General features: G+C 41.5%; 1 protein-coding gene across 1 annotated transcript; it reads left to right on the plus strand.

The window, feature by feature from the left end:
• Window positions 1-2,037: 2,037 nt before the first annotated feature.
• Window positions 2,038-23,622, plus strand: LOC106045370 (fructose-1,6-bisphosphatase isozyme 2). The gene is made up of 7 exons (XM_013195795.3): window positions 2,038-2,310; window positions 5,125-5,287; window positions 6,262-6,354; window positions 12,132-12,272; window positions 13,469-13,606; window positions 20,242-20,361; window positions 22,815-23,622. Exons 1-7 carry the CDS (start codon window positions 2,138-2,140, stop codon window positions 23,007-23,009), a joined length of 1,023 nt encoding a protein of 340 aa, XP_013051249.1. The 5' UTR covers window positions 2,038-2,137; the 3' UTR covers window positions 23,010-23,622.
• The last annotated feature ends 370 nt before the right edge of the window (window positions 23,623-23,992 follow it).

Below are 23,992 nucleotides of genomic sequence, written 5' to 3' on the forward strand. Positions count from 1 at the left end.
CAGATCTGTTTGCATGTATAATATGGATGCTGTTCCCTTCTTTTATTAATAGCTTTACCATGAGCTATCCCACAGCTCACTAAATATGTTATATTTTGGTTTGGGACAAAGTCTCTTGAAAGAAGAAAAGGCTCTTATCATGGCAAAAAGTGCTCTGGAATATTTTACCATGATAGGAATGGCATCATAGACATTTAACTAGATCACAAGAATGAGAAAAAGAAATATTAGCATGTGTTTGTTTGTTTGTTTTTCTTTCTCTGCCTTTGAGGATGGAGTAGAAAGTCTGTCTGTTAGTCCACCTGGGGAACTCTGCTCACAAGTCCTTCTCCTTACAGTGAGAGCTGAAAAACATCCTCAAAGCTAAGCACACAGGATATGAGCAGCACTGAACTGTGTCCTTCCACTTTTTGCTAGTATTCAGTGCTGTCAGCCCCTGACAGTTTTGCTTGAGGCTGATTTCAAAGCAGAAAACCTTTGCGCTCAAATCTCTTTACAAATCTCCAAGTAACATCTCTTACATAGGGGAAGAGATACTTTTAGGAAAATCCAGATAAATGATAAATTACTTAAAAAAGTAATGCAAAGGGACATCAGAACTCTGCTTATAGCTGCAGTTAATACTAACAAAAAGAAAGCTCGGTGTATGTTTTGTTGCTGAATTTAGCTTTCTTTCTCCCTGGCATGATTTTAGCCCAGTTTTTGAGTTCAATGAATGATAATGATGAAACTCAGTGAAACTTTTCTGCTTTAACTCCAGATTTTCTCATTTTACTTGTGGGCTTTCCAGATCTTTATCTTAAAAACAAGAGAGTGCTGCTGATGAGTAAAATGAAGACTACAACATATGATTGTTCTTTTTGCCTCCTCTGAGTGGGAGGGTAGTGCTGCAATTTAAATCTGCAATTTCTATATTCCAGCTGATAAGATGTACTTAGTTCACTGGTATTTCTATTTGCCTTCATGTTAGTGCCATGTGATCTAAGATATAGCTTGTAAAGAAATTATGGCAGTATTACTTGTAATATAATTGCAAACTAAGACATACCTATACTTACAAAGAATCACAGACGCACAGAATGGGTGAGGTCGGTGGGGACCTCCAGAGCCCACCTGGCCCAACCCCCTGCCCAAGCAGGGCCACCCAGAGCAGGCTGCCCAGGGCCACGTCCAGGGGCTTTTGCAGATCTCCAAGGAGGAGCCTGCACTGCTGATCTGGGCAGCCTGTGCCTGTGCTCCGTCACCTGCACGGTAAGGACGTGCCTCCTGAAAGACCAAATGTTTCTTGCACATTGTTTTCTGTACATGGTGCGCTACCATAACAACCCTGACTTAAAATTTGATTTTATGAGTTATGACACAGACATGCTAAAATAAAATAAGCTTCATTTGTAGATTATTGAAGGGTTAATTACTTTGTAAGCCGTAGCTAAATGAGTACTTTTCTATGCAAACGGTATGATATTACAAGTAGCCCAGACTGGGAATGAAGTTATTAAAATGGGTTTGCAGCAGCAATATAAAGCATCTTTAATAGATGCCTGCCTAGATGCTGAGTGCACTCATTCTGTAGGTTATCATGCAAAAAATCTTGGTGTAGACAAGGCCTAGCCCTGGCTGAACCATTTCCCATGGATGTTGAATTAACCTCCACATCACTGTATTAGGTGGTTAAATAGTCTTCTCGCTTCAGATGCAGAGCAGCTGCAAATTGTGCATCGCTTTTCTCACTTTGTGACGTTGAGACTGCTGCTGAGCAGTGGCTCTGGGAAAGCAGTTTTCAGCCACGTGGCTAAGCAAGAGCTTTGCGTTAAAAGCAGCCTAATGTACCATGAGGGTGTGTTGCTAGATCTGGGCACCAGGAATTGTAGCTGTGGGCAGGGCAGCGGAGAGGCAGCTGCTCAGCCATGCTCCCTGTCCCGGGCTCCCTTCCTGCATCCCGGAGGAGCCGCAGAGCCAGTCCGTGTGCAGCTATTCTGAGCACCCCATCACATGGTCCTGGAAGCATTTTAATAAACTCTGGCTGGCAGTGCAGCCGGTAGCTTCCCCTCAAAATAAAACAGCTGCCCGGCATCTCAACACAGCAAGAAAGCGCCCAACCCAGCCGAGAGGATAGGGACACTGGTACCCAGCAAAAATGTCCGACAAAACCCCCTTCGAAACAGATATGCTGACACTCACGCGGTTTGTCATGGAAAAGGGACGGCGAGTCAAAGGAGCCACCGGGGAGCTGACACAGCTGCTCAACTCCATGCTGACTGCCATAAAGGCCATTTCCTCCGCAGTCAGAAAGGCGGGCCTTGCCCACATGTGAGTCCTACTGAGACATACGGGGAGGATGAGGAGGTGGAGAGGCTCCTGCTTGCACTGCAAGGCTGGGAAGAGGGTAGGGATGTTTAAGTGTATTGCAAGTGGCTGCAGGCAGGAGGAGGTCAGGGCATGGGTTGCCAGGAGCGGGAAGCGGAGATCTCTCTGGAGCACTCCAGTATTGAGCACTAGATAGAAGCGTAGGCGAGCTGCTGTTCTGCAATATTTTGCTGCTAAATCATGAGTCAGGACTTCAGGGCGCCATTCACCTCATTATACCTCGTAAAGGTCGATACTGATGTATTTTTAAATTTACTGTGAATTTGGAGAAAAATGTACCGTGATATTTTCTGCCAACAGCCAAGCACAGTGCTGAGTGGTGCAAACAGACCTTGGCTTGCCTTGGGAAGCTGATGTTCTGCCTGACTGCAGTGTAAGTCATGCTCTGAAGCAACAACCCTGCAAGAAATGGCATATGCTGTCATGCATGGGTACATTTACCCCTCCCTCCTCAACTGGTGTCAGCGTTGCAGATGGGGAGACTTAAAAGGTCTTATATGAAAAGCAAACAAAATAATTAGGCATGTAGTGGTTTGGAAAGTAAAAATTTACCTTAGCAAATCCTGGAATGACTTGAGCTGTTCTTCACACAGCCAGATTAAAAAAAAAAAAAAAAAACCCTCACTATCAGCCTTTTAATGGTGATCTTTTAATGGTGATCTATCAGAAGCAGCTCAGGGAGCTGGAAACTCCTAATAAAATTATGTATTTAAAATATACAGTTGTTGTTTATGTATTAAAGTATATTTGTGCACACTCCTGTGCATGTATGTATGCATGCATTTGTAGAAGATAGGGAATATATCTGTGTAAGAAAGACAATGCTTGTCATTTACTCCTTTCTAATTATTATTATTATTATTTTTTCATCCTGCAGAAACACTGAAATGTTTTAACACCCTGGGGTTTTTTGTTGTTGGTTTTTTTTTTTTTTTTTTTTTTTTTTTTTTTGTGCTTCTGCTGCCTATTTGGTCAAAACCCTCAATGATCTTTTCCAATCACAAATTCAATGTCTCAGTACTACCATACTGACTTTACGGGTGTGGACCGTAATTTGTAGAGAGACGTACCCGAAGTTAGCAGTGGCCTCATGTTCCTATGCCATGACTGTTAAGTTGTACTTTGTAGTTACTAGGTGAAGCTGAGCTGTTTTTTCTTCCCATTTTAGAGGAAATGTTGCTTTTGCTTATTTTTTATCTTTCAATATACAACTTCGTATTTATTTCATAAGTGGGGAGAACTACTGCTTAATAGACTGGAGGTGGAATAGCCACCTTGCCTACAAGACACTACTACTGCCTCAGTGCTACATGAGTCTTCCCTTCAGAAGGATTATGTTATCCCATTATGTTAAGGAGTAAACATCTTCTTCTACAAACAAAAATTTTCAGGCAATGACCAAGAAATATCTAAAATATCCAAACACACAAATGAGTAACCTGTACCATTCAAACTGCTGCTGAAACCATGAAATTTTGGAGATTCCTGTGGCAAGCTTTCAACCATGGTGTCTGGCTTGCATCTGTCTGCACTTATGCCTTCTTCCCATGAACAAGAGCTGGGACCTTATCATTAAACAGAAAAACGCAGCTAGAGAGCTCTGATTTTTCTGGTTTCTCCAAACAGGAGAATGTGAAGTAACTTCTTTGATGCTTAACAGTGCAGTGTGAATTTTTAACAAATTTGCCATTTAAAGGTGAAGAAGGTCTTTAAAAAAAAAAAAAAAAAGAGCCATAGATTTGGGTTGGAAACCTGCCTGGAAACATACTGACTGGAGACTGGATGTTTAGCGTGCCCTAAAAATCACATTCCTTTCCAGTATCTTAAACCTGGCACTCCAAAATGCAAATACCTGAAAAACTCAATACTTCTGAAAAGTTCAGGCAGATCTTAGCTTTAAATAAGAGAAAAGACCTGTCCCCCATGAGTCAGGCCTGCTGCTGACCAACACAATAGAGATTAATTAGTTGTCCCACTTCCCTTCCTTTCTTATTTTTCATAATGAATAAAAATGCAATATATATGCCCTGTATGTTTGCTTATACTTCTGACATGCCCTGACCACACGCATCAGGTCAAAATAGTTCTTCCTCAGCTGGAAATTTCAGAAATATATATTACTATGTACTACATAATTAATATGCTACTAAAATCAGAATATAGAATAGAAGCATCACCGTAAACCAGCTGAGGATCACCAAATAAATTAATCTGAATAAAATCCAGAGGAGCAGTTTAGCGTGTGAATCCAGAGGAGCATGTGGAAATATCAGGGGTTGTCTTCAAGGCTTCTGATTTTGGGGTGGCTGGGGACTGAGGGGACGTGGGACCCTCCCAGAGCTCTGAGCAGCCATATGAGCTGCTCCAGCAGCAGAAGGTGACGCAGACAGTACGTGTCCCTTCTCCTTCCCCAAAGCCTCCTGGGGCTGCCGGCAAAGCCTGGCACCTGCCAGCTGGGCTGCAGGCTCTGCTCCTGGGAGGAGGCTTGCAGAACATCCAAGCAGGAGCCAAAGGACCCTGATGGAGCCCCCAAAAAGATGCCACTGCTCTTTCCCTTGCTCCTGGACGCTTTTATTTTCTAGCAGCAGCAAACACCTCCTAATGCATCCCAGTGGTTTAATCCAAGGTTAAAGGTGTGGGAAGATGAGAGGAAGGAATACCTGGCTTGTATTTTTCTAAAAGGTCCCCTCACTACCGCAGGTTTCTTGATTTTTTTTTTTTAATTATTATTAATTTTTTTTAATATATTTTCCCCAGGTTTGGCATAGCTGGCACCGTGAACGTGACGGGCGACGAAGTGAAGAAGCTGGACGTCCTCTCCAACGCCCTGGTGATTAACATGCTGCAGTCCTCCTACAGCACCTGCGTCCTGGTCACGGAGGAGAACAAGGAGGCGCTCATCACCCCGAAGGACAAGCGGGTCGGTGCGGCTCCTGCCTCGGCGGGGTGTCGGCTCGGGCAGCAGCAGGGGGCACTCGTGTTTCAGGCATGAAACCCGGCCCCGGTCCCCAAATCAGCGCTTCCCGGGGGGAGCTCGGAAAATTTGCGCCATTGCTGAATTGTTTTGATTAATAACTGAGGTGGATGGCGTGATTGCAGCAGCTAAAGGAGATGTGGAGGGCAAAAATTAGTATTAAAGTCTGGCGAAAGGGGAAAATAATTATTTCGGAGCTTGTTAGCACACCCCAGCTCCCAGATGTAAGTGTACTGTTACACTCCTTGGCCGCTGGGGTTCGGGGTTCGGATTACATTAATATTTAGGCAAGATAAAATGAGCTGAGAGGCCAGCAGAGCTGGGTTTTGCATTACACGGCCGGAGGAAACACCTGACTGCTTCATCAGGGTTCCCCAGGAGGGGATCCTGTTGCAGTGACACTACTCGCACCGATGTAACCTACCCTTTCCCCACGATGTTTTTCTTCTGCCCTCAAACTCACAGTACCAGTAAGTCCTGGTTCTGGGTGTAACAAAACAAAACACATTTACTCGAGCAAGATGCTGGCCTCCAGAACGGCTGAACCCTTTCCTTTCAAATGTCTTACACCGCTTGGACGCAGAGGACTTCTCCTTTCTGCCATCAGCTTTAGTGCTGTCAGCAGGAATGTGCCCTCTCCTGTTTCTCTGGCGGGGAAACATGTTGTACTGCAGGGCCAGGGGAAACATGTTGTACTTCAGGACCGGGGGAAACATGCTGTACTGCAGGGCCAGGGGAAACATGTTTTTATTGCAGGGCCAGCTGGGTCAGCAGCGCAGCCTCCTCCGGCGAGCTGCGCCACGTGCGCGCGGGGGGCTACACACAGCCACAAAAACACGGGGCTCACCAGGTAGAAGGAAACAGTACTGCAAGACAACACTATCATTTAACGTTTCCACTTCTTGCCACTTCTGTTTTAGGGTAAATACGTGGTATGCTTCGATCCCCTTGACGGCTCATCCAACATAGACTGCTTGGCACCAATAGGAACCATATTTGCTATCTACAAAAAGGTAAGAGGACAAACAAAGCACACATGGCAAAGTTCACTTGGTGAAAGCAAAATGGCTTGGGTGTATCAGCTTGCTTAGTTTCTTTTGTAGGTCCTCCAAGTGTCTTTGGGCTCAGCAGAGCCTTAGAAAGAGTAGAAGAGGTAACACTTGAGATTTACCCGTGCTAAAGAGCTTCCCGAAGTCCCAGGGAGTGTGCATTTGGTCCTTGCTAGGTGGCATCATTTCCTTCCCCCAGACACACATACATTTAGATAAAGCCACTGTCAGGCAGCTAGTCAGCTACTTCAGTGCAGTTTTCCTCGCTGCAGGAGAGCCAAGGTGTGTCGTGGTGTCACTGCTGGGCTTCCCAGAAGCTGACCAGACCCTATCATGACTAGCGTTGTGGCGGCCTCCTGGTATGAGTTTCTCTGCCTGTTGCAGACGGGAGTTTAAACACACGCTAACGATGGAGGCCACCTGAAGCTGGAGGAAGCAGTCACCTACAGCCACCAGGGCCAGCAGGTCTCCCCCTGTGGGGTTGCACAGAGCAGCAACTGTGCAGCGAATTAACAAACGTTAATAGCTAGAGTCATGCCAAGTCTTGTGATTTGATTGCTAATCTCCCAGCAGTTGGTGTTTTTCTTATGTCTGAGCTCACAGTCAGATGACTATGGGAGACCCTCAGCCATCATTATTTTGAAGCAACATTTAGATTTCTCATGACTGCAATGAAATACTTGCAGACTCAGATACTACACTTCAAACGCATGAAGATACACTTTTAAAGTCCTCTCTCATCTTTTAACTCATGATTTTCCAGACAGTTCTTATCTTTGCATTTCTCATAGATGAAACACTCATCGTCAAGCATATGCATTTACTGGTAAACCAAACAGCCACAGCTCAGTCTGAATGGAGTCACAGCACAAAAGAAGTGCTGGTGTATGGCTGTCCATGGTGTCTGTGGTTAGTGACACCTGGATTCAGCCCAGGCCAAACCACACTGTCTGAAACAATGCCTGTGTATGGCTTGAGGGACTGCTGCTGGTGTATCTAACATCCTGATTTTCTCAGGGAAGAGAGCTTAGCTGTACAGAGGCAACCCATGCCATATGCCTTTATGGTAAGCAAAGGGACCCTCAGCCCTTCCATTTATCCCTGTAAAGACAGCCAAAAATACTACAGCACCTCCCTACTTTTAAGATGGGCAATAGCTGTGTTGTCTGCTATTAGTAGAGACAGTAGGCACAGTGTCACAAACATTTGCTTTCTGTTTAGAAGTGCGTTTAGGTTACACTGCATAAGGTTACACTAATATAAGGGCAAATGCTCAGTGTGATTCATATAGCATAACAGGTTGAAGTACAGCACAGATTTCTCTATCATCTTTAGCTCGCCTGTTAAGACATGTAATGACTATGGACTACCCAGCCTTCCCTAGGATTATGCTTCAGAATAGAAACATTTCCCAAAGAACTCAAGTCCTTTCAAAGCACTCAAGTTTTCAATTCACTTTCTGATCTCTCTATAGTTGGTGTTGTTCTATTATGTATTAATATATTTGTTGTGAATACTGTTTTTAAGTTCCTGTTTTTCATGTGGGTGGGTATACTTCAGCACTTCAGAAAGACAAAATTATGTTCCTTGGTACAAATTCTTCATATCCAAATAAAAACACTACTGCTAGGATGAAATGCAGTTCTTCAATTACAAGAATAACTTATCAATTTTGATTGGAATGTTAGAAACAATGTGGCATTCACAGACTTTCACTGGGATAATTCTTGACATAAAAATGTTAATTCTAATGTAGATGGTAATTAATGTGCCTTTCTTCCAGATAAGACAATTTCTTAGCAACATTGTTAACTCCAAACACTATTAACTTAAAACCCTTCAAAATAACTAAATAATTATAAGGGCTTTATTAATTATTGCTCTAGGAGAGTGTCAAGGGAATACAAGTGAGATGTTTATCCCAATGAATGAGAATCATTTAAGAACTGTGCACTTAGTCACATGGTCTAAAATTTTAGGTAGACCTGTGTCGTGCCAGGAGTTGGACTCGATGATCCTTATGGGTCCCTTCCAACTCGGGATATTCTATGATTCTGTGATTCTAAGAAAGAAAATAGAAGTTTATTTCAAACCATACAAAATACATGAACCTTGTTTTGGAAAAGCTAGAACAATTCAAATTCCAATGGATGATCCTTGGCATCTGTCTGATATTTGGTACCTTCAAGTTCTCAGCTGATTGTATGACTGATTTTGCCACTATGTCAGCACCTTAACCCCATTTTCAAAGGCACGCACTGCAGAACTGAAACATTAGCTTGAGGATACTCAGCACTTTTCCACCAAGGCCAGACTTGGACAATACATTTCAAACCTGAAAATGATCGTCTATTGTTGCTCCTGATCCAGGGCCACCATTACAGCCCCAGGTAATATCACCTCCTGCCAAAAAACACTAAATTTGTTTCTTAGAAAAAACACCAGGAAATAAATTCCACCCACTTATTTCATTTCATTTTCAACCTGACGTTTTCTGAAGCATGTGTGTTATTGTTAAAAAGACCAGAAAAGCCAGAAAAATTGGGCTGAGGGACTGAATCAGCAGAAGCCAGGGCAAGGGATAGGACCTAGACTGTCACTGCCACTGAGGTGCCCTTAGCTGGTGGAGTGTCAGTATTGTGGGGATAATTAGAATTTTTCCCTGGATTCCTCTTTATTTTTCATGCCACTGAGCTTACTTAACAACTGTCAATTCGCTGCCAACATACATGCTATAAAACTCTGCTGCTTTGTTGAATTCTGTTTTAAATTTGTAACATTACCCAGTGCGTCAGATGGATTTTCTTCCCCTCCTCCTCCATTGTCATGAGGACAATACTCAGCTCACACACACACACACACACACATGCAGATACATACACTTCATGTTGTCCCCCATGGAGAAGGTATAAAAATTCAGAGCAAAAGTAATGGATATTCATGAAACACGTGGTATGAATGGAGACCCGGAAACCCAGACTTTCTAGAGCTGCTCAAAGGGCTGATGTGGGCAAATCACATCATGTGGTAAATCTTACATGCAAAAAATTTCAGACTCAGGTATCACCTGAGGGTTCCCCTATAGCTAGACTCTGTGGAGCATCTTTCATCTGCTTCATGAGAACAAAGGGCTAAAGTGGCTGTCTCAGAGCTGACAGAACCTTTTTGCAGTCCCCCGATTTGAAAGACAATGCCTATTTCAGTCATTTGCATGAAGACTTCCAAAGAGATTTCACTACCTCCATCTCATAGTCAAAATATAATAGAAAGGAAATCCATCTGTGCACCAGAAAGAAGTGAAAATATTCAGCAGTTAACAGAGTCAGCTTAAATCCCTGGTTTGTCCCACAGTACATGGCACTTGGCAAAACTCCTGCAGTGTTAACAATGAAATGCCAGCTGATCAGTAGCTTTTTTACATTCCAATGAGCTCTGCAAAACGTTTGTTAGAAACTGAACTTTCTTCCTTCCTTTTGGAAGTTGGCTCTTGGAAACATCGTTGTGAATGAAGATGGAAAAACAAGTGATTTCTGCCCAACTGCCCATCTTCCAAAGGAGTTTTGTTTGTTTGTTTGTTTGGTTGGTTGGTTGGTTTGTTTTTCAAAGTGGTCAACAAATGTATGGCTGCTGAGCCATATAAACCTAGAAAATGCATTTAAGTGATAGGCCTGAAAAGCTCACCTTAGAAAAATGTATTTCAAATCAACTTCATCTGTAACCTGCAGCTACACATACTGTATACACAATATGTTTGGTAAAACACATTTCTTTTGTATTTATACAAAATTAAATTGTTTTCATGAGGAAAACATACAAAAAGCTAGAAAAAAAACGTAGTATGTTTGCAACTCGTTGTGTAAATATATACTTATTTCTGTATTTAATGTTACAAACAATTAGTTTACTATAGACAACCATTGCTTTTGGTGGTGACATCTATGTGCCATGGGGATATAGTTTTGAAAGAGAAGATGCTATGGAACATATAATAATTTTTTCTTTAAAAAATTGTTTAGCAGAGGATTAATAACTAGTCAACTGGCAAATAATCAGTATTCATAGCTCTGATGTACACAGACAGGCATTTTAATGACTTTTCCTTCATTACACGCTCATAATCTTTCTGAATAAACACTTGGAGATAGAATGATTAATTTTAAGGGACTGCATACCAGGTACCTTTGTCCATGTCATATTTCAGCTCCCATGAAGAGCTGGTTAGAAATTCTTTTTTTTTCCAAGGAAGAATTTGACAAAATAATATTTAACAAATATTGTGAGCAAAACATAGCTAAAAGCTCTGTGAACTAAAGTAGCAAATACTTTCAGCCAAAATCTTTCAGCTGAAAATGAAAACATTTTGTTGTGAAATTACTGTCCTCCTGTGTCTTAAAAGAACTTCTGTTGTCCCATGTGTCTGCTTTCCTCTAGATGTTGGCATCCTATGATGAACAGGATCCTCAGCTTGCCCTTACCCCTTCCACCTTGCTGGATCCTGTTGGACACCCTGAAGGCTTCTTGCCAGAGCAGAGAATTTTTCTATTTTTTTTGGGGGGTGGTTTCCTTTGGAAATATCTCTGGAAGGCATTCTTGATCTTTTAAAGAATTTACTCAAAGTTCATGAAATATTTTATTTGCTACACACAACAGTCTCTGCTGACTTTTATTTATTTATTAATTTTTGGAACAGATACTCTGGGCTAGACCTGCTATTTCTATTTAGCTGTTACTCAACCTCTTTAAACCCATGCAACTACTGAGAAACTGGATGAATTTTAAATAATAAGGTGTTAAACGAGGGCCCCAAGAAAGCGTCTGAGGGAGATTCTCACTTTAATTGCCAGAGAACCAGCTTCAAAACATCCACAGAATCTCCACCACAAATGGCAAACTTTTTATGAAGCATTAATATTCCCTACCCGTTTTATAGTCCCAAAAAGTGCAGGTTGGAGCCAGCTTTCCCAAGTACTCTGACAAATCTCTCATAAGCTATGGCTGAAACACACCCCCAGAGCTGGCTGGAAATATTTGTACCACGTCTGCCTGGGCTATTCTTGTTCAGTGATAACTGCAGTGCTGAAAGGAAATGTGATACCAGATCAGATGCCTGAAGTAAAATGGCATGTGAAAGTTCTGTGCAGAGCTGTATGTGCATACCTACACATGCACATGCATTACATACACAAAGGCATTTATTATATGCATATGAACACTTATATCACTTCAGTTGCCCATCTCTTCATCAGCACAGACCAATGCACAATTCTGGTTCTGCCGCGTCACACCCTCTGCCCTTTTATTCTGCTTTACTGGAAGCAATTTGTTTGCAAGCTATGCAGTGTTAATTATTGCATTCCCCTCGCAGTTATTCCCTCAGAGTGGTATCAGTGTGATAGCTTATGTTTGAATTTACAGAAAACCAGTAGCGCTGTTCTGTCTCAGATTTCTGATGATCTTGACTTAATACAGTAGGCTGCAATGCTAAGGTATCAGTTTTGTGGCAGGTATCATACTGATCACATGAGATGTATGAAATGACAAACTCCCCATGTCCTGTCACAGCATGCACATTTGCTTGCACCAAATTTGCCCTGAACTAACGAGAGCAGTCTCTATTTTGATAGTTTCAAAGGCCTGGGTAAGACACCAAAGGGAGATCTGCCCCAAGTTATTATTTAGATGTTGTTTTTACTGTTTCTCATAAGTATTTAACCCTCAGTCCAATGGTAATTTTTCCATAGGAAACGGATGACGAGCCCTCTGAAAAAGACGCTTTGCAGCCCGGACGCAATATTGTTGCTGCAGGCTATGCCTTGTATGGCAGCGCTACACTGGTCGCCCTCTCCACAGGGCAAGGAGTGGACTGCTTCATGCTTGATCCGGTACGGTTGTAGTGTTGGAAACATTGCCACTGTCTTTTAGAGCTTCCCATGCTTGGGTCTACTTGCTTTTGGTTCCTTCTTGTCTCTGCAATCTAGGTGATCTATGCCATTCTCTTTTCACTCTCATAGCATCCCACAGCTATCTTACTTGCACTTAATCATGTATGTTGGTTGCACTGCCTCTGTTCATTTTTTTTTTTGTCCATTCAGTGAGTGAGAGTTTAAGTTAAACCAGTGTTTGAGACCTTATTCATTCAAGTCAGGCTGCTGGTTTGCACAGAAAAACACTTAAAAAAAAATACTGCAACCAGTGTCTTCGCTTCCACTTGGAGGATTCCTGTTTTTTTTGTGGTTTTTTTTGGTTTTTTTTTGGTTGTTGTTGTTGTTTTTGCTTCTCTGCAAAAGGACTCCGCCATGTTCAGTGTTTAGCCTGGGGCAAGAATCATTCCCGAGTTCATTTTAGTTTTATGGTGAAGTCCTTTAATCTGCATACCCAACAAGTTGCAAAAGCAGAACGGTACCCACACAACCAGACTTTTGCTGCCCATTAAATCTCAGCCCAGGAGCCTGACAAATGTTACTGGAGGAATGTGAGAAGGAAGCTGCTCGTTTTAGAAACCGGCATGAGATTTAGCCAATAATATAAGTTGTTTTTAATAAAAGGGTGCATTATTGCCCAAACACCTTTTAATCTTTGTAAATAAGCTTTCTCCAGGCAGGAAGAACTGTGATCCGAACTGATCTGGTCAGAGACAGAGGGGGGAAGGTGGATATCACACTCCAACTGCTTACAGCAGTGCATGCGAGGATATGATCGTATTCACTTTAAGTCAAGACAGTCAAGAAGAGTTTAAAAAAAATAAAAAGTAATTTCTTCCTTTATAACCTCATGATTTGTGGACACAAAGATCTACAATCCATCTGCTTTCAGGGTTGACTGGTGTTCATCTGATATGCTAACTGTTGAAGGCAAACTTCTTTTTGTTTATGCTACTGATGTAACAAGTTTTCATGAAGTTAACACAGATTCTGTGCTTTCTGCTCTGTTTGAATACTGTGAAGTTATACACAAGACTGGTGCTGAAAAGACCAAGCTGTGCTAGCATTTCTGCCATCTCTGGTCTGACAACTGTTACGGGAAGTCAACAAAGCGTTCTGGTGCCTGCTAATAACTGGTCTCCTCTGTCCTTCTGTAGGGTCTCGGTGAGTTTATTTTGGTGGATAGAGATGTTAAAATCAAGAAGAAAGGGAAGGTTTACAGTCTCAATGAAGGTTATGCAAAGTATTTTGATCCTGCAATGACAGAATACTTACAAAAGAAGAAATTCCCCGAGGTAAGAGAATATTAGCACTGTATCCAGTGTTCACTGGTAAGCATTACCTTCTACACTATCCAGGCTAGTGGGAAGGGTTTTGAAGACATCTCCGAATCCAGTTCTATGTAACACTTCGGTGCTGTGGGTATGCCTCTCATGCGCTGGCTTCCAGTGCATGATATCTTTTATAACTTAGACTTTGCTAAATAAATTCATAGCTTTGTTCACCACTATGTGGAGGAAATAAATACTCTGAAACCATGCAAGCAGAATGTGGGTATATAGAGAGAAGTATAACCCTGTTTTCTAGCATATTTGAATATGAAGCTCAGTCATTTGTGCAGCTGGGCATTTGGGGCTAGATTCCACTTACTGCCCCATAGGTGCTTCCAGGGATCTGGGTGGCACCTCCATCATATTCCTGTACATGCTCACAGCTGAGAAATATGGCATAACTCTTGCATGGTCTGTTTGCATCACATGGACCATGAAACCACCCAGAGGATGAAAAAAATAAAAGGGTGTGAGGCACAATTTCACCACCTTCTATTGTTAAGAGGATTATACAGTTTCCTCCAGAGAGACAGAGCTGGGAACATCCTGTGTCTGATGAATTTTCTTGTGAGAATAAGCAGCTCTGTATGGCCTGCAGTCAGGGCTAGGAGGACACAACACAAGCTCTCAGTGTGGAAATATAAAAGCTCCCTGGAAAGTGTAGTTGTGTGACCAGTAAGTCATAACAAAATATGGAGAAGTGTAACTGCTCAGGACTGAACTTGGCCTGGAAGATGGTTTTCATGCTTTCCTGCTAGAAAAGCCCATGAGATTATTTTTTAAAGCTATTACCTGTCAAAAATTCTTGCACAGCACTTATGTAAAAACCAATGTATCCAGTAGAAAACTTCAGAGTGCTGTAGAATGGAAATGTAATGAGTAAGATTTCAAGCCATCGTTCTGTGAGAAGCTCCTGCTGAGCTGAAAATCAGAATTCACCACATTGGCTGTAGTGGCAATGCCGATCTCTTACCAAAGCCTCTTTCTTGTATTACTCACATTGCTGCTACAGACAGGATCACTTCACGGCATCCTGTAAATGCTTATTGAGATTATCTTGAAACTTCGATGCGTACTTTCAGACCAGCTATGAGAGAAGTGGAAGCCCACTACACGCCTTTCATACTTCCTGAAAGCTGGCCCAGTTGGGAAAGAGATCTGTGCTTCTCATTCTGCTCACATTATGCTGAGCTATGTATTTGGTGTAATGCACTGACAACAGGTTTTTTGTGTTTTTGCAAACCACTCAAGTGTTTTAAAAATAAAAAAGCAAAACCTTAAACAAATAATCAACCTCAGGCAGAAATGATAAGGCTGAAGAGATTTCATACACTCTGTAGAAAGACCAGACAGAGATGTTTCACTACAGGCTCTGTGAGGACAGCTCTACCATGTGATTCATAAATCCTTAGGTCAGGCATACAGGAAAAAAAAAAAAAAAGAAAAAAAAAGATTGCAAACACTATTTAATTTCAAATCTGTGCTGTATTTGGGGAAAAACTATTGGAAGTGTTGTTGCACTACTGCTTCCAGTCAGCAGAAGATATTTTTGTTACTTTAAAGCAAGTAGCACAGTATTGCATAGGCTGTTTGGAACAGGCGAAGACTTCACAAGGGTATCAAGCCAAGCAGTGCTTTGCTGCTCCAAGTCATAGTGCTGTCTGCGTGAGAAGAGCCAATGCACTGATGTTATGGCCACAGTGCAGAAGGAAATCTGCCCATCTGAAAGCTTGCCCTGAGCTTGAGCTCCAAAAATAGTATAAATAGGTTCCTTGGTTTAAAAAGGACACTATATTCACATTGTGAGAGTACAAGAGAGAGGTGTTGCACTCTTCCGTAGCATAAAACCTGCTTCCTAGCATCATCTATAAGACATATTTATCAGACTTTCAGCTCCTGCTACAGCCCAGCTACAGCTCCATTGCTGGTGCTCCCACCTTCCTGCAGCCCCAGGCAGAGCATTGCACAGCTGTGGTCTGTGTCTCCTGCTCTTCAGCACGCAAAAGGGCAGTGGGGAGTACCTGCTGGGTGCCCACCACGTGGGTGGCTGTGACCTGAGGGAGCACTGACTCCATCTCCTGCTGTGTGGGGCGTGGGAGGCCCCTTCTCAACCAGGAGGACCACTCTTACCCTATGGCCTTCTGGCCACTCTAAGACAAGGCACCAAATTCAGCTTCTTGTCACTTTATCATATTCTCTTTTTCCTTTGATCCAAACTCTGTTTCCCCTTTTCTGAGGTTCTTGGTCAACATGCTGTTCAGATGACTCTCTTAACATTGCCAAACAGAATTGAAAAGTTAAACATTAAACAGGAAAACCAAGTGGAGTGTTGCTCACAGCGTATCCCATGATCTGTATCACTGTCACTGATGACCAAACATTAAAAATTGGCCTTTTATAAGGAGAGGAGAGATTTTCCCTTACTATCTAACAGCAGTGTCCCAGACTAGATAGTCTGGACCACAGAGCCATGTTGACTCTCAACGTTTCTTGTGGAACACCACTAAAAAAGCATCAGATCTGAATTAAAAGCACTAAAGAAATGCTACTGTTCTGCAGATCAGCTGTAAGCCCCTTACAATTGTCATGCAGATCTTGGTGGGAAATATTTTTCTAGTCGAATCTCTTCTGGAATGACAGTCCAGCGTAAAGGTATTTTTTTTTAAGCATCCCAAAATCTCTTATTGCTTCAACAGATGAAGAGCAAGCTGCTATTTGTAAGGCTTCCTGTAAAACAACATTTACTTCAGCCTGCACTATATAATGGCACTATTGTGCCAGAAATTGTTTCTGCAAAAATTTTAGTCTAAACATTTCCTCCAGTAATCCTCTTAGGTCTCTAGCACCCAGCTGGAACTGGTTCACTGACAGTAGAACTCTGAAACATGCTGTGGCCATCTCTATACTTTGCTATTCCATTTCATTTTTACCTTGACTTAGAATCATAGAATCACAGAATGGTTTGGGTTGGAAGGGACCTTAAAGATCACCCAGTCCCAACCCCCTGCCATGGGCAGGGACACCTCCCACCAGACCAGGCTGCCCAAAGCCCCATCCAGCCTGGCCTTGAGCACCTCCAGGGATGGGGCACCCACAGCTTCTCTGGGCAACCTGTGCCAGTGCTCGCCCCGTCTGAGTAAGAATTTCTTCCTTACATCTAACTTTAATCTACTCTCTTTTAGTTTAAAGCCATTACCCCTTGTCCTATCACTACACCCCCTGACAGAGTCCCCCCCCCCCTGTGCTGTAGGCCCCCTTTAGGTACAGGAAGGCTGCAATGAGGTCTCCCCAGAGCCTTCTCTTCTCCAGGCTGAACAACCCCAAATCCCTCAGCCTGTCTTCACAGGAGAAGAGCTCCAGACCCTCCTGCAGCTTTGTGAGAAGCTGAGTCCTATCGCAGCTTGTTGGCTGAGAGCCATGCAATGGAGACTTCTCTTAGCAATGACATCAAAAACTTGCCATCAAGAGCAGGAAACTTTCTTCTGCCAGTCAGCCCAGCTGTGCCCAAGTGACATTAAAATGTTAAGAAAAGCGTTGTGGTTTTTTGTCACCATAACTGTACAGAGAGGGAGGGATGCAGATTGTTGCCATAGTCTGTAGAAAAGACTTCTTTCCCCTCACTCTCCTAGTCATCATAGTTATGCAAGAAAAACAAGGTCTCATTCTGCTGCAGAAGAACATAGCTTTCAGAAATTAGTAGAATACATAGGGGAGAAAATGACTTCCATCACATTGTGAAGAGAAAAAAATGAGAGGACCTGTCTGTTATGAGCCACTTTTGTTTCCCTGGGTTAAGAAAAGCAATGCAAAGGGTGAAACCAAGAGCAATCACAAGCTTCTTCAAACACTATGGATGCAGGTGAAGGGAACGTCGAGGTTCTCCAACTCTTTCATTAACATCAAAACACTACAAAATGCTCACTGGGCAAGCACACTATTTGGCACTCTTCAGAACTCGGGTTGAATTTCCCTAGCTCTGCACTTTTGTTTGAGATGAAAGCCTGGGCAATATACCAATAAACATGCAACACCTATTAACTTTCTCATCTGTAAGAAAAATGTCTGACTGACCAAACTGGGGAAACAAGAACATTTCTAGTAACTAAAAGGATTATTTATCCCTCCTAAGCAGGTAGCTGGATACTAAGGGAAGTGAAAATTCTACTTCAGTCAGTGGTTGAAGTGACAAATCTATAGGAATGGAGAAATTTCTCTTCTTTCTTAGCACAGTCTCAGTAACGCAGTTGCAGTTCCTAGCAGATTGAATTTATGTCAGGGTAAGAAGCAACTAAAATTCTCAGTGGCCTCTCATTATCTTCAATTTACACCACCCAAACACACACAAATTGTGCAAATCATCTGCTTGTGAACAGGAAATCCAGCACATCCCAGTGTCTGATGGTTTGTACACAGGTGGCTCAGCTGTGCAGCTCATGGTCAGTAAGTAGTATACTCGTGTGCTGCAGGTTCTTTATCTGATAATGTCCTAAAAGCAGTGCTTAGCACTCTGTTTCATGGTCTGCTTGTGACCAATATCCTATGACTTTTCCTAAAGTTTAAAGAACTTTTCTTAGAGTCCCCTTCTGAAACTGGAAGAAATAACTCTTTCTTTGTCTGTATTTTTAAAGATAGCTTTAGACTATAATCATAGTTTTGCCTGAAAATTTTCTTTTCCAAAACTGCAAAAGTACTTTTCGTCTCTCTTTAACAGCTCTAAAGGTGCTTTTTTTCTGACCTCAGATTTTTACAGCTGCAAAGTCACAAATGCAAACAGCTGTGGGGGCAATAAGCTGTCATTGGAAGTCTAAATAATTATTTAGGCAAAAACCATGGAAATTTAGGGAGCAAGTACTTGACGGTATTATTCAGTTGTGTCTGGAAGTAATAAGACCAAGAGCTAGGTTTAAACTAAACAAAAGCTAAGAGTTCTGGGCTGTGTATTATCCATCAAGTCTTTTATACTTTGTAGTGTCTTCCTGTGAATTTTCAATAGTTCTCCTCATCTGTACAGGCAAGAATTATAGAAAATAGCAGAAATACAGTTGAACAAGGAATATCACACTGTCTGGAACAATTCTGTAGTCCAGTTTTACTACCACCTGTAACAAAAATCTAAGTCTTATATGTAGTGGCTTAGGACTCGAGTTCCTAGTGTTTTATTGCATTATGCTGTGTAACTTGAAGAGAATCTGTTCCCATTTTAAATGACAGTAAATATCAAAACTTCACAGCTGCATAAAACAGTTAGTTAGATAAAGTGATTTCAAAATAGAAAAATGCTTTTCTTTATCTGCGGTTTTCCCTCCCACTTGTGGTTTTCCCTCCCACTTGTGTGTTGTTTGTTTTTTTTATTTTTTTTCTCCCAGCTAACCTCATGATTTTGCTGGGAAGGGTGGCTGACTTGTGACGTGTTCTTGGAGCTGGCATTGTTACACAAGTTCTCTCTTTATATGTCTCTCTATACCTAGTACTTGCACAAGGCAAGCCTTGTAGAAAGCACTGAGATATTCTGAGATATTTTATTAGACAATGGATTCAGCCAGACAAAAAACAAATAAACAAACAAACAAAAAAAAAACACTTGCAAAAACATGCAGAGGTCTTTTCAAACTTTTAGCATTGCAATACACAAATATGTATGCACATTAAATTTGCATGAAGCCTTAGTCGTTGTCAATTTCTAGGGGAAACCAAAATTCCACTCCTGCTTTATTGAAGACAGAGTGAGAGATATCAGTAGACCACTAGACATCTTGGCATATTAGCTCTCAGAAAGCTTTCCTTCAGTTTACATCTGTATTGTGTATCTCCCCTTCTTAAAAGTATAGTGATGCATCACTTTTGTCATGGTGGAGCTAATTTGGTGTATATCACTTCTATTTGTGCAAGTCACCTGTTTTTGTGTGTGTGTGTGTGTGTTTTCTTTTGTGTGTGTGTTTTTTTTTTTTTCTCTATCTTCTATCTTACCATTTTTATCACTAGCAAACCTGAAACTGGTTGCCTAATAAACCTCCCTAATTGCTCTCACCAAAATGACCTCTCCTTTAGCAATATGAATTTCTAATCTGAGAGCAACTACATGATTAAATTCCTATTATCTCCCAAACTAAACTCCAGAATGAATGCTACAACCAGCTTCAAAACTTGAAAACAAGCCAGAGGGAAAAATCTGAGAGTCCTCTGGGAACTGCCTGGATGTGTAGTGAAAAGTGATATGCTTCCTTGTGCCCCAGCTTAGGGACCTGTGGAGGATCAGAAATCAAACGGGTACTTTGTTCTGATAACAGGAAGAAGATTTCACTCACTTTTTCACTACTTGCTTTTTCACAGGTGAGCAGTTGATACAATATTGTTGTGCACTCAAATTACAGGCAAAGCGGTTTCCACATTGTGAGTGTTTGTCTTTAAAGCCCTTATTTTAGAACTTCATGATGATCACCAAGTCTTACAAAAGTAAGGCTGGTTTAGGCATTTACAGTGTCCATATGCAAAAATTGATTTAAGTAGCTTAGATACCTGGCGTATAACAAAATGATATTTTCCTGTGCTAACAATTGTCTAGCCTGGTAGATGTAATGCTCCATTTCTATGTCTTTCAGGATGGCAGTTCCCCATATGGTGCCAGGTACGTGGGCTCCATGGTTGCTGATGTTCACCGTACGTTGATGTATGGTGGGATCTTCATGTATCCTGCTAATCAGAAGAGTCCTAAAGGAAAGGTAAATCGTTTGACTTCTCTGGTAAACTTAGTCAGCTTAATACCTCAGATTTTCCTGTAAAGAAAATAGTAGCAGATATACAGGAATAGTTTAGATATATAAAGAGATAATGATTTTCCCATCTCTGGAGAGTATTGTTAATGGATATGATGGTCAGCAATCTAATTTAATCAAGAAAATTAGGCAGTTGCCAGCTTAAGCAAGAAATGTTCCTGTGTGTTTTTATGTTAAAAAATTCCCAAATATTTTTCACTAAACCCAAGGGCTTTATTCATTTTTCTGAAGAAAATCATTGCTGTATCATAGAAGCCCACTGAGATACCTATGCACAGCTAGCAGATAAAACACTGGTCTAAGAAAGACCTTCACCCTTTTTACTGGCAGCTAGAGTCCAGAAGGGATATGCTTAACTACAGTCAGGGTTTTGTTCAGTGCTAGACATCTGAGTTTGCCTGTCTACTCTTTCCAAAGTGTACTGAGCTTACTATCACCAGCCCTGAAAACACAGGTTTCTACTAACTGACCAAACCACTGTCAGTGGAAGGTGAGTTTTATGCATACTGAGACCAATATTCTGGGAAAATATGATTTCCCATTTGGGCACCTGTACAAAACATGCCATGGCTTAATGCAGTTCAGTGGAATGCAGTGACTCCACAGTGCAATGTTGTGACTCCATGAACATGCTGAACCATGGGCCGTAGTCAACCTCAACTTTTCTCCTGTGGCATCAGATGCCCTTACTATCGAATTTCTCAACAAAGATGTTTTAAAAGCAGTCTGAGTATACAGCTGACTTGTGGACTACAACTAACCTGCAGGTCATGCTTAGGAAATGAGTAGCTCAATGTGTAATATATTAGTCATGGTGTTCTGACTCCTAGACCTTCTTCCTTCCTGACCAACACCATGGTTGAAACCTTCTGTTCAATTGTTTTTATATGCTTGGTTGGATATGTACAGGAATTTACCTTCTTAAAACTACTTGTCCCATCTCTCCCGCTGGAGTCAGAACACGCTGCTGTCTACAGTTCTTTAAGGATGGAGGACTACTGGTTACAGCCTGGTGAACACGTATTTATCAGAAGAACAGCAGATCCAAGAGCTGTGGAAAATGGGGAGAACAGAAAAACAACTCTTTTCAGAATACACACCAAAAATGTCTTAATGTCTGTCCAGGCAAATTTGATTTCAATATTTGATACAGCAATTGAACTATTACCTGAAGAAAAACTGCTTTATTTCAGTCTTGTAGTCACAGTGAAGAAAGAAGAAACTCAACACATGGTTCCATAGTGGTGCCACTGCTGTTTTCTGGCTCCTTCAAAAGTTGGCCGTACACTACAGAAAACAATGAGGGCTAATGGTCCCACTTTGCCTGTCAGGTAGAGGCTTTGTAGCAGAAACAGCATTTTGGTGGGCCTTAAAGATAAGAACGATGTCAATATGTGCTGTTTATGTTTGTGGTGTATCATGGATTTTTTACAAACACAGTGATAAGGGAACTATGGATAGGAAAGTCCTGTGTCCACCCCTTTTCTTAATAATTGCATTCTGTTGTGCTTCCTTTTACCCAGAAAACATTCTGTCTCTTGCACACATGAAAAGACTTTTAAGCATAACATGAAGTAACATTATAATACACGAGTATGTTTTAGAATGCCAGCGAAATATTCAGCTAAATCTACAGAGGTAATGTCCATTAAAAAATAACTAGCTGTCATCTATATTCTTTTAAACACAGAATATTTTGGCACATATCCTAAATAAGTTTGCATTCAGCTGGAACACAGGCACAACAGAGGCAACATTTTTAAAGCCATGAACAGATATCAGGGATCAACAGACTCCATACTAAAAGTGAAAACTTTCTTTTAATAATTACTGCAGTTACTTTCAAAACTAGAGTCTCTATCTGCATGAGTTCAAGCCACTAATATCTATTCACATTTCTGAAAATCTGCAATCAAAACCTGAAATTTGAAACTGGGAGCTTCAAGTTTCAAACTCCAAAATATCCTGACCAAACACAACGTGATTACCCCAAGCTTTGAGATAACAAATAAAGCCTATACATAGGAAGACGTTTTGACTTTTCTTTCCCGGTATGGTTGTCTTGCTTAGCTGGCTTTAGTGCTTTGCTAATGTCTGTGGGCCCAACAGCTTCTTTTGACACTTTTGACAAAATACAGCTTCACTGATGATACACATCAGTATGTCAGCTTGGAAACTATGGCACTGATGCTTGAGAGCAGGGTCAGTGCATTTGTCCTCAAACAGAAAGTGTGAAGGGAGGTGAAAGGAGGAAAGAAGGGACTGATGAGAGATACATTGCTACTTAGGTTAATTTTGTAGTTAGGTCCAAAATTTGCCCAAATCACAGGCTATGTTCTGGTAAGACCTCTGATGTAATTACCCTCAAGTACAGTTTCTTGTTCCCTCTTCCTTTCTAGCTCCGACTTCTCTACGAGTGCAACCCTATGGCTTTCATCATCGAGCAGGCAGGTGGGATGGCGACTACTGGGACTGAGGCGGTGCTGGATGTGAAACCTGAGGGTATTCACCAGAGGGTTCCTCTCATTCTCGGTTCTCCGGACGATGTGAAAGAGTACCTCGCTTGTGTACAGAAACACCAGAAGAGCAGCTAAAGGCTTTTCTACTTCAGACCTTGCTCATCTGTCTTCAGTGTACAGTAAAAACAATACCTTTCAGGATGGTGGAGTCTAGCATTTTAACACCCACCTCTCGGTGAAAATCCCACTTAATGAGGGCAAGAGAAATAGCGAGAATGGCTGATGGGAAAAACAAAAGTTTCATTTCTCCTTGCAGACAAATGTAAAAATCCTCTAACTCTGATTTATGTGACGCAAATGTAGAAACAAAGGCCTAATTAGTAAACAGAAGCTACTTACTTTACATAGTACTAACAGAAAGAAGGGAATGGTATCGGTACCCCTATCTGATCTGACATTACATTTTGGTATTGTTTGAGACAGGGTTTTCATATAAACCTTTGCAATGCCACTATCTGGATTTTCTTTTCTTCAGAGGTTTTGTTGCAGGTGCTTTTTATCTTGTCAGCCCTGAGAAGACCAAAAGTCTTGTGCTGTGTAATTAATAAAGATGAAAAAGCAGTTACATTGCAACAGAATTTCAGTCTACATGTGAACAGGAAAATGCCTGATGTTATTTACAGACCTGGAACTCTCAATGGCACAATTTGTAATAAACAGTTGCTGCAAATGTGACACTCAAATCATACACACTCCCGTTTTATCTGTAATCTGCTGCAACAGAAGATCAGTTATTACCACAAAGCCATTGATACACCTCCATTTTCCTTTGCTTTGAAAGGTTATAATTTCAGATTTACATTTGCCCTTTTACACACATTATTTTACTGCTCCTAGACAACTCCTACTAGTGCCCTGCTGCCATGACTGACACTGCCTAAGGAGATATGGAATTAGCTGTGAAACCAGCAAGCATTCATTGAGCAATAAAAGTAAAAAATATTAATTAAAAGAAATGTGTAACTATGCTAAGCAATAGGAGAGTGAAAATGGCGGTTTAGGTCACTTAAAGCACAAGGCATACTGATTTCTTTATAACCCTTCTGTCTCTTACTGGT

The sequence above is a fragment of the Anser cygnoides genome, chromosome Z, assembly GCF_040182565.1.
Source record: "Anser cygnoides isolate HZ-2024a breed goose chromosome Z, Taihu_goose_T2T_genome, whole genome shotgun sequence".
In the NCBI taxonomy this organism is placed as follows: Eukaryota; Metazoa; Chordata; class Aves; order Anseriformes; family Anatidae; genus Anser; species Anser cygnoides.

Bases quoted from the DNA above. Each gene is read 5' to 3' on its own strand.
- LOC106045370 (XM_013195795.3), top strand. From the start codon at position 2,138: ATGTCCGACAAAACCCCCTTCGAAACAGATATGCTGACACTCACGCGG. The intron at 6,355-12,131 runs GTAAGAGGACAA...ATTTTTCCATAG, and splicing joins TATTTGCTATCTACAAAAAG to GAAACGGATGACGAGCCCTC. The intron at 20,362-22,814 runs GTAAATCGTTTG...CTTCCTTTCTAG, and splicing joins AGAAGAGTCCTAAAGGAAAG to CTCCGACTTCTCTACGAGTG.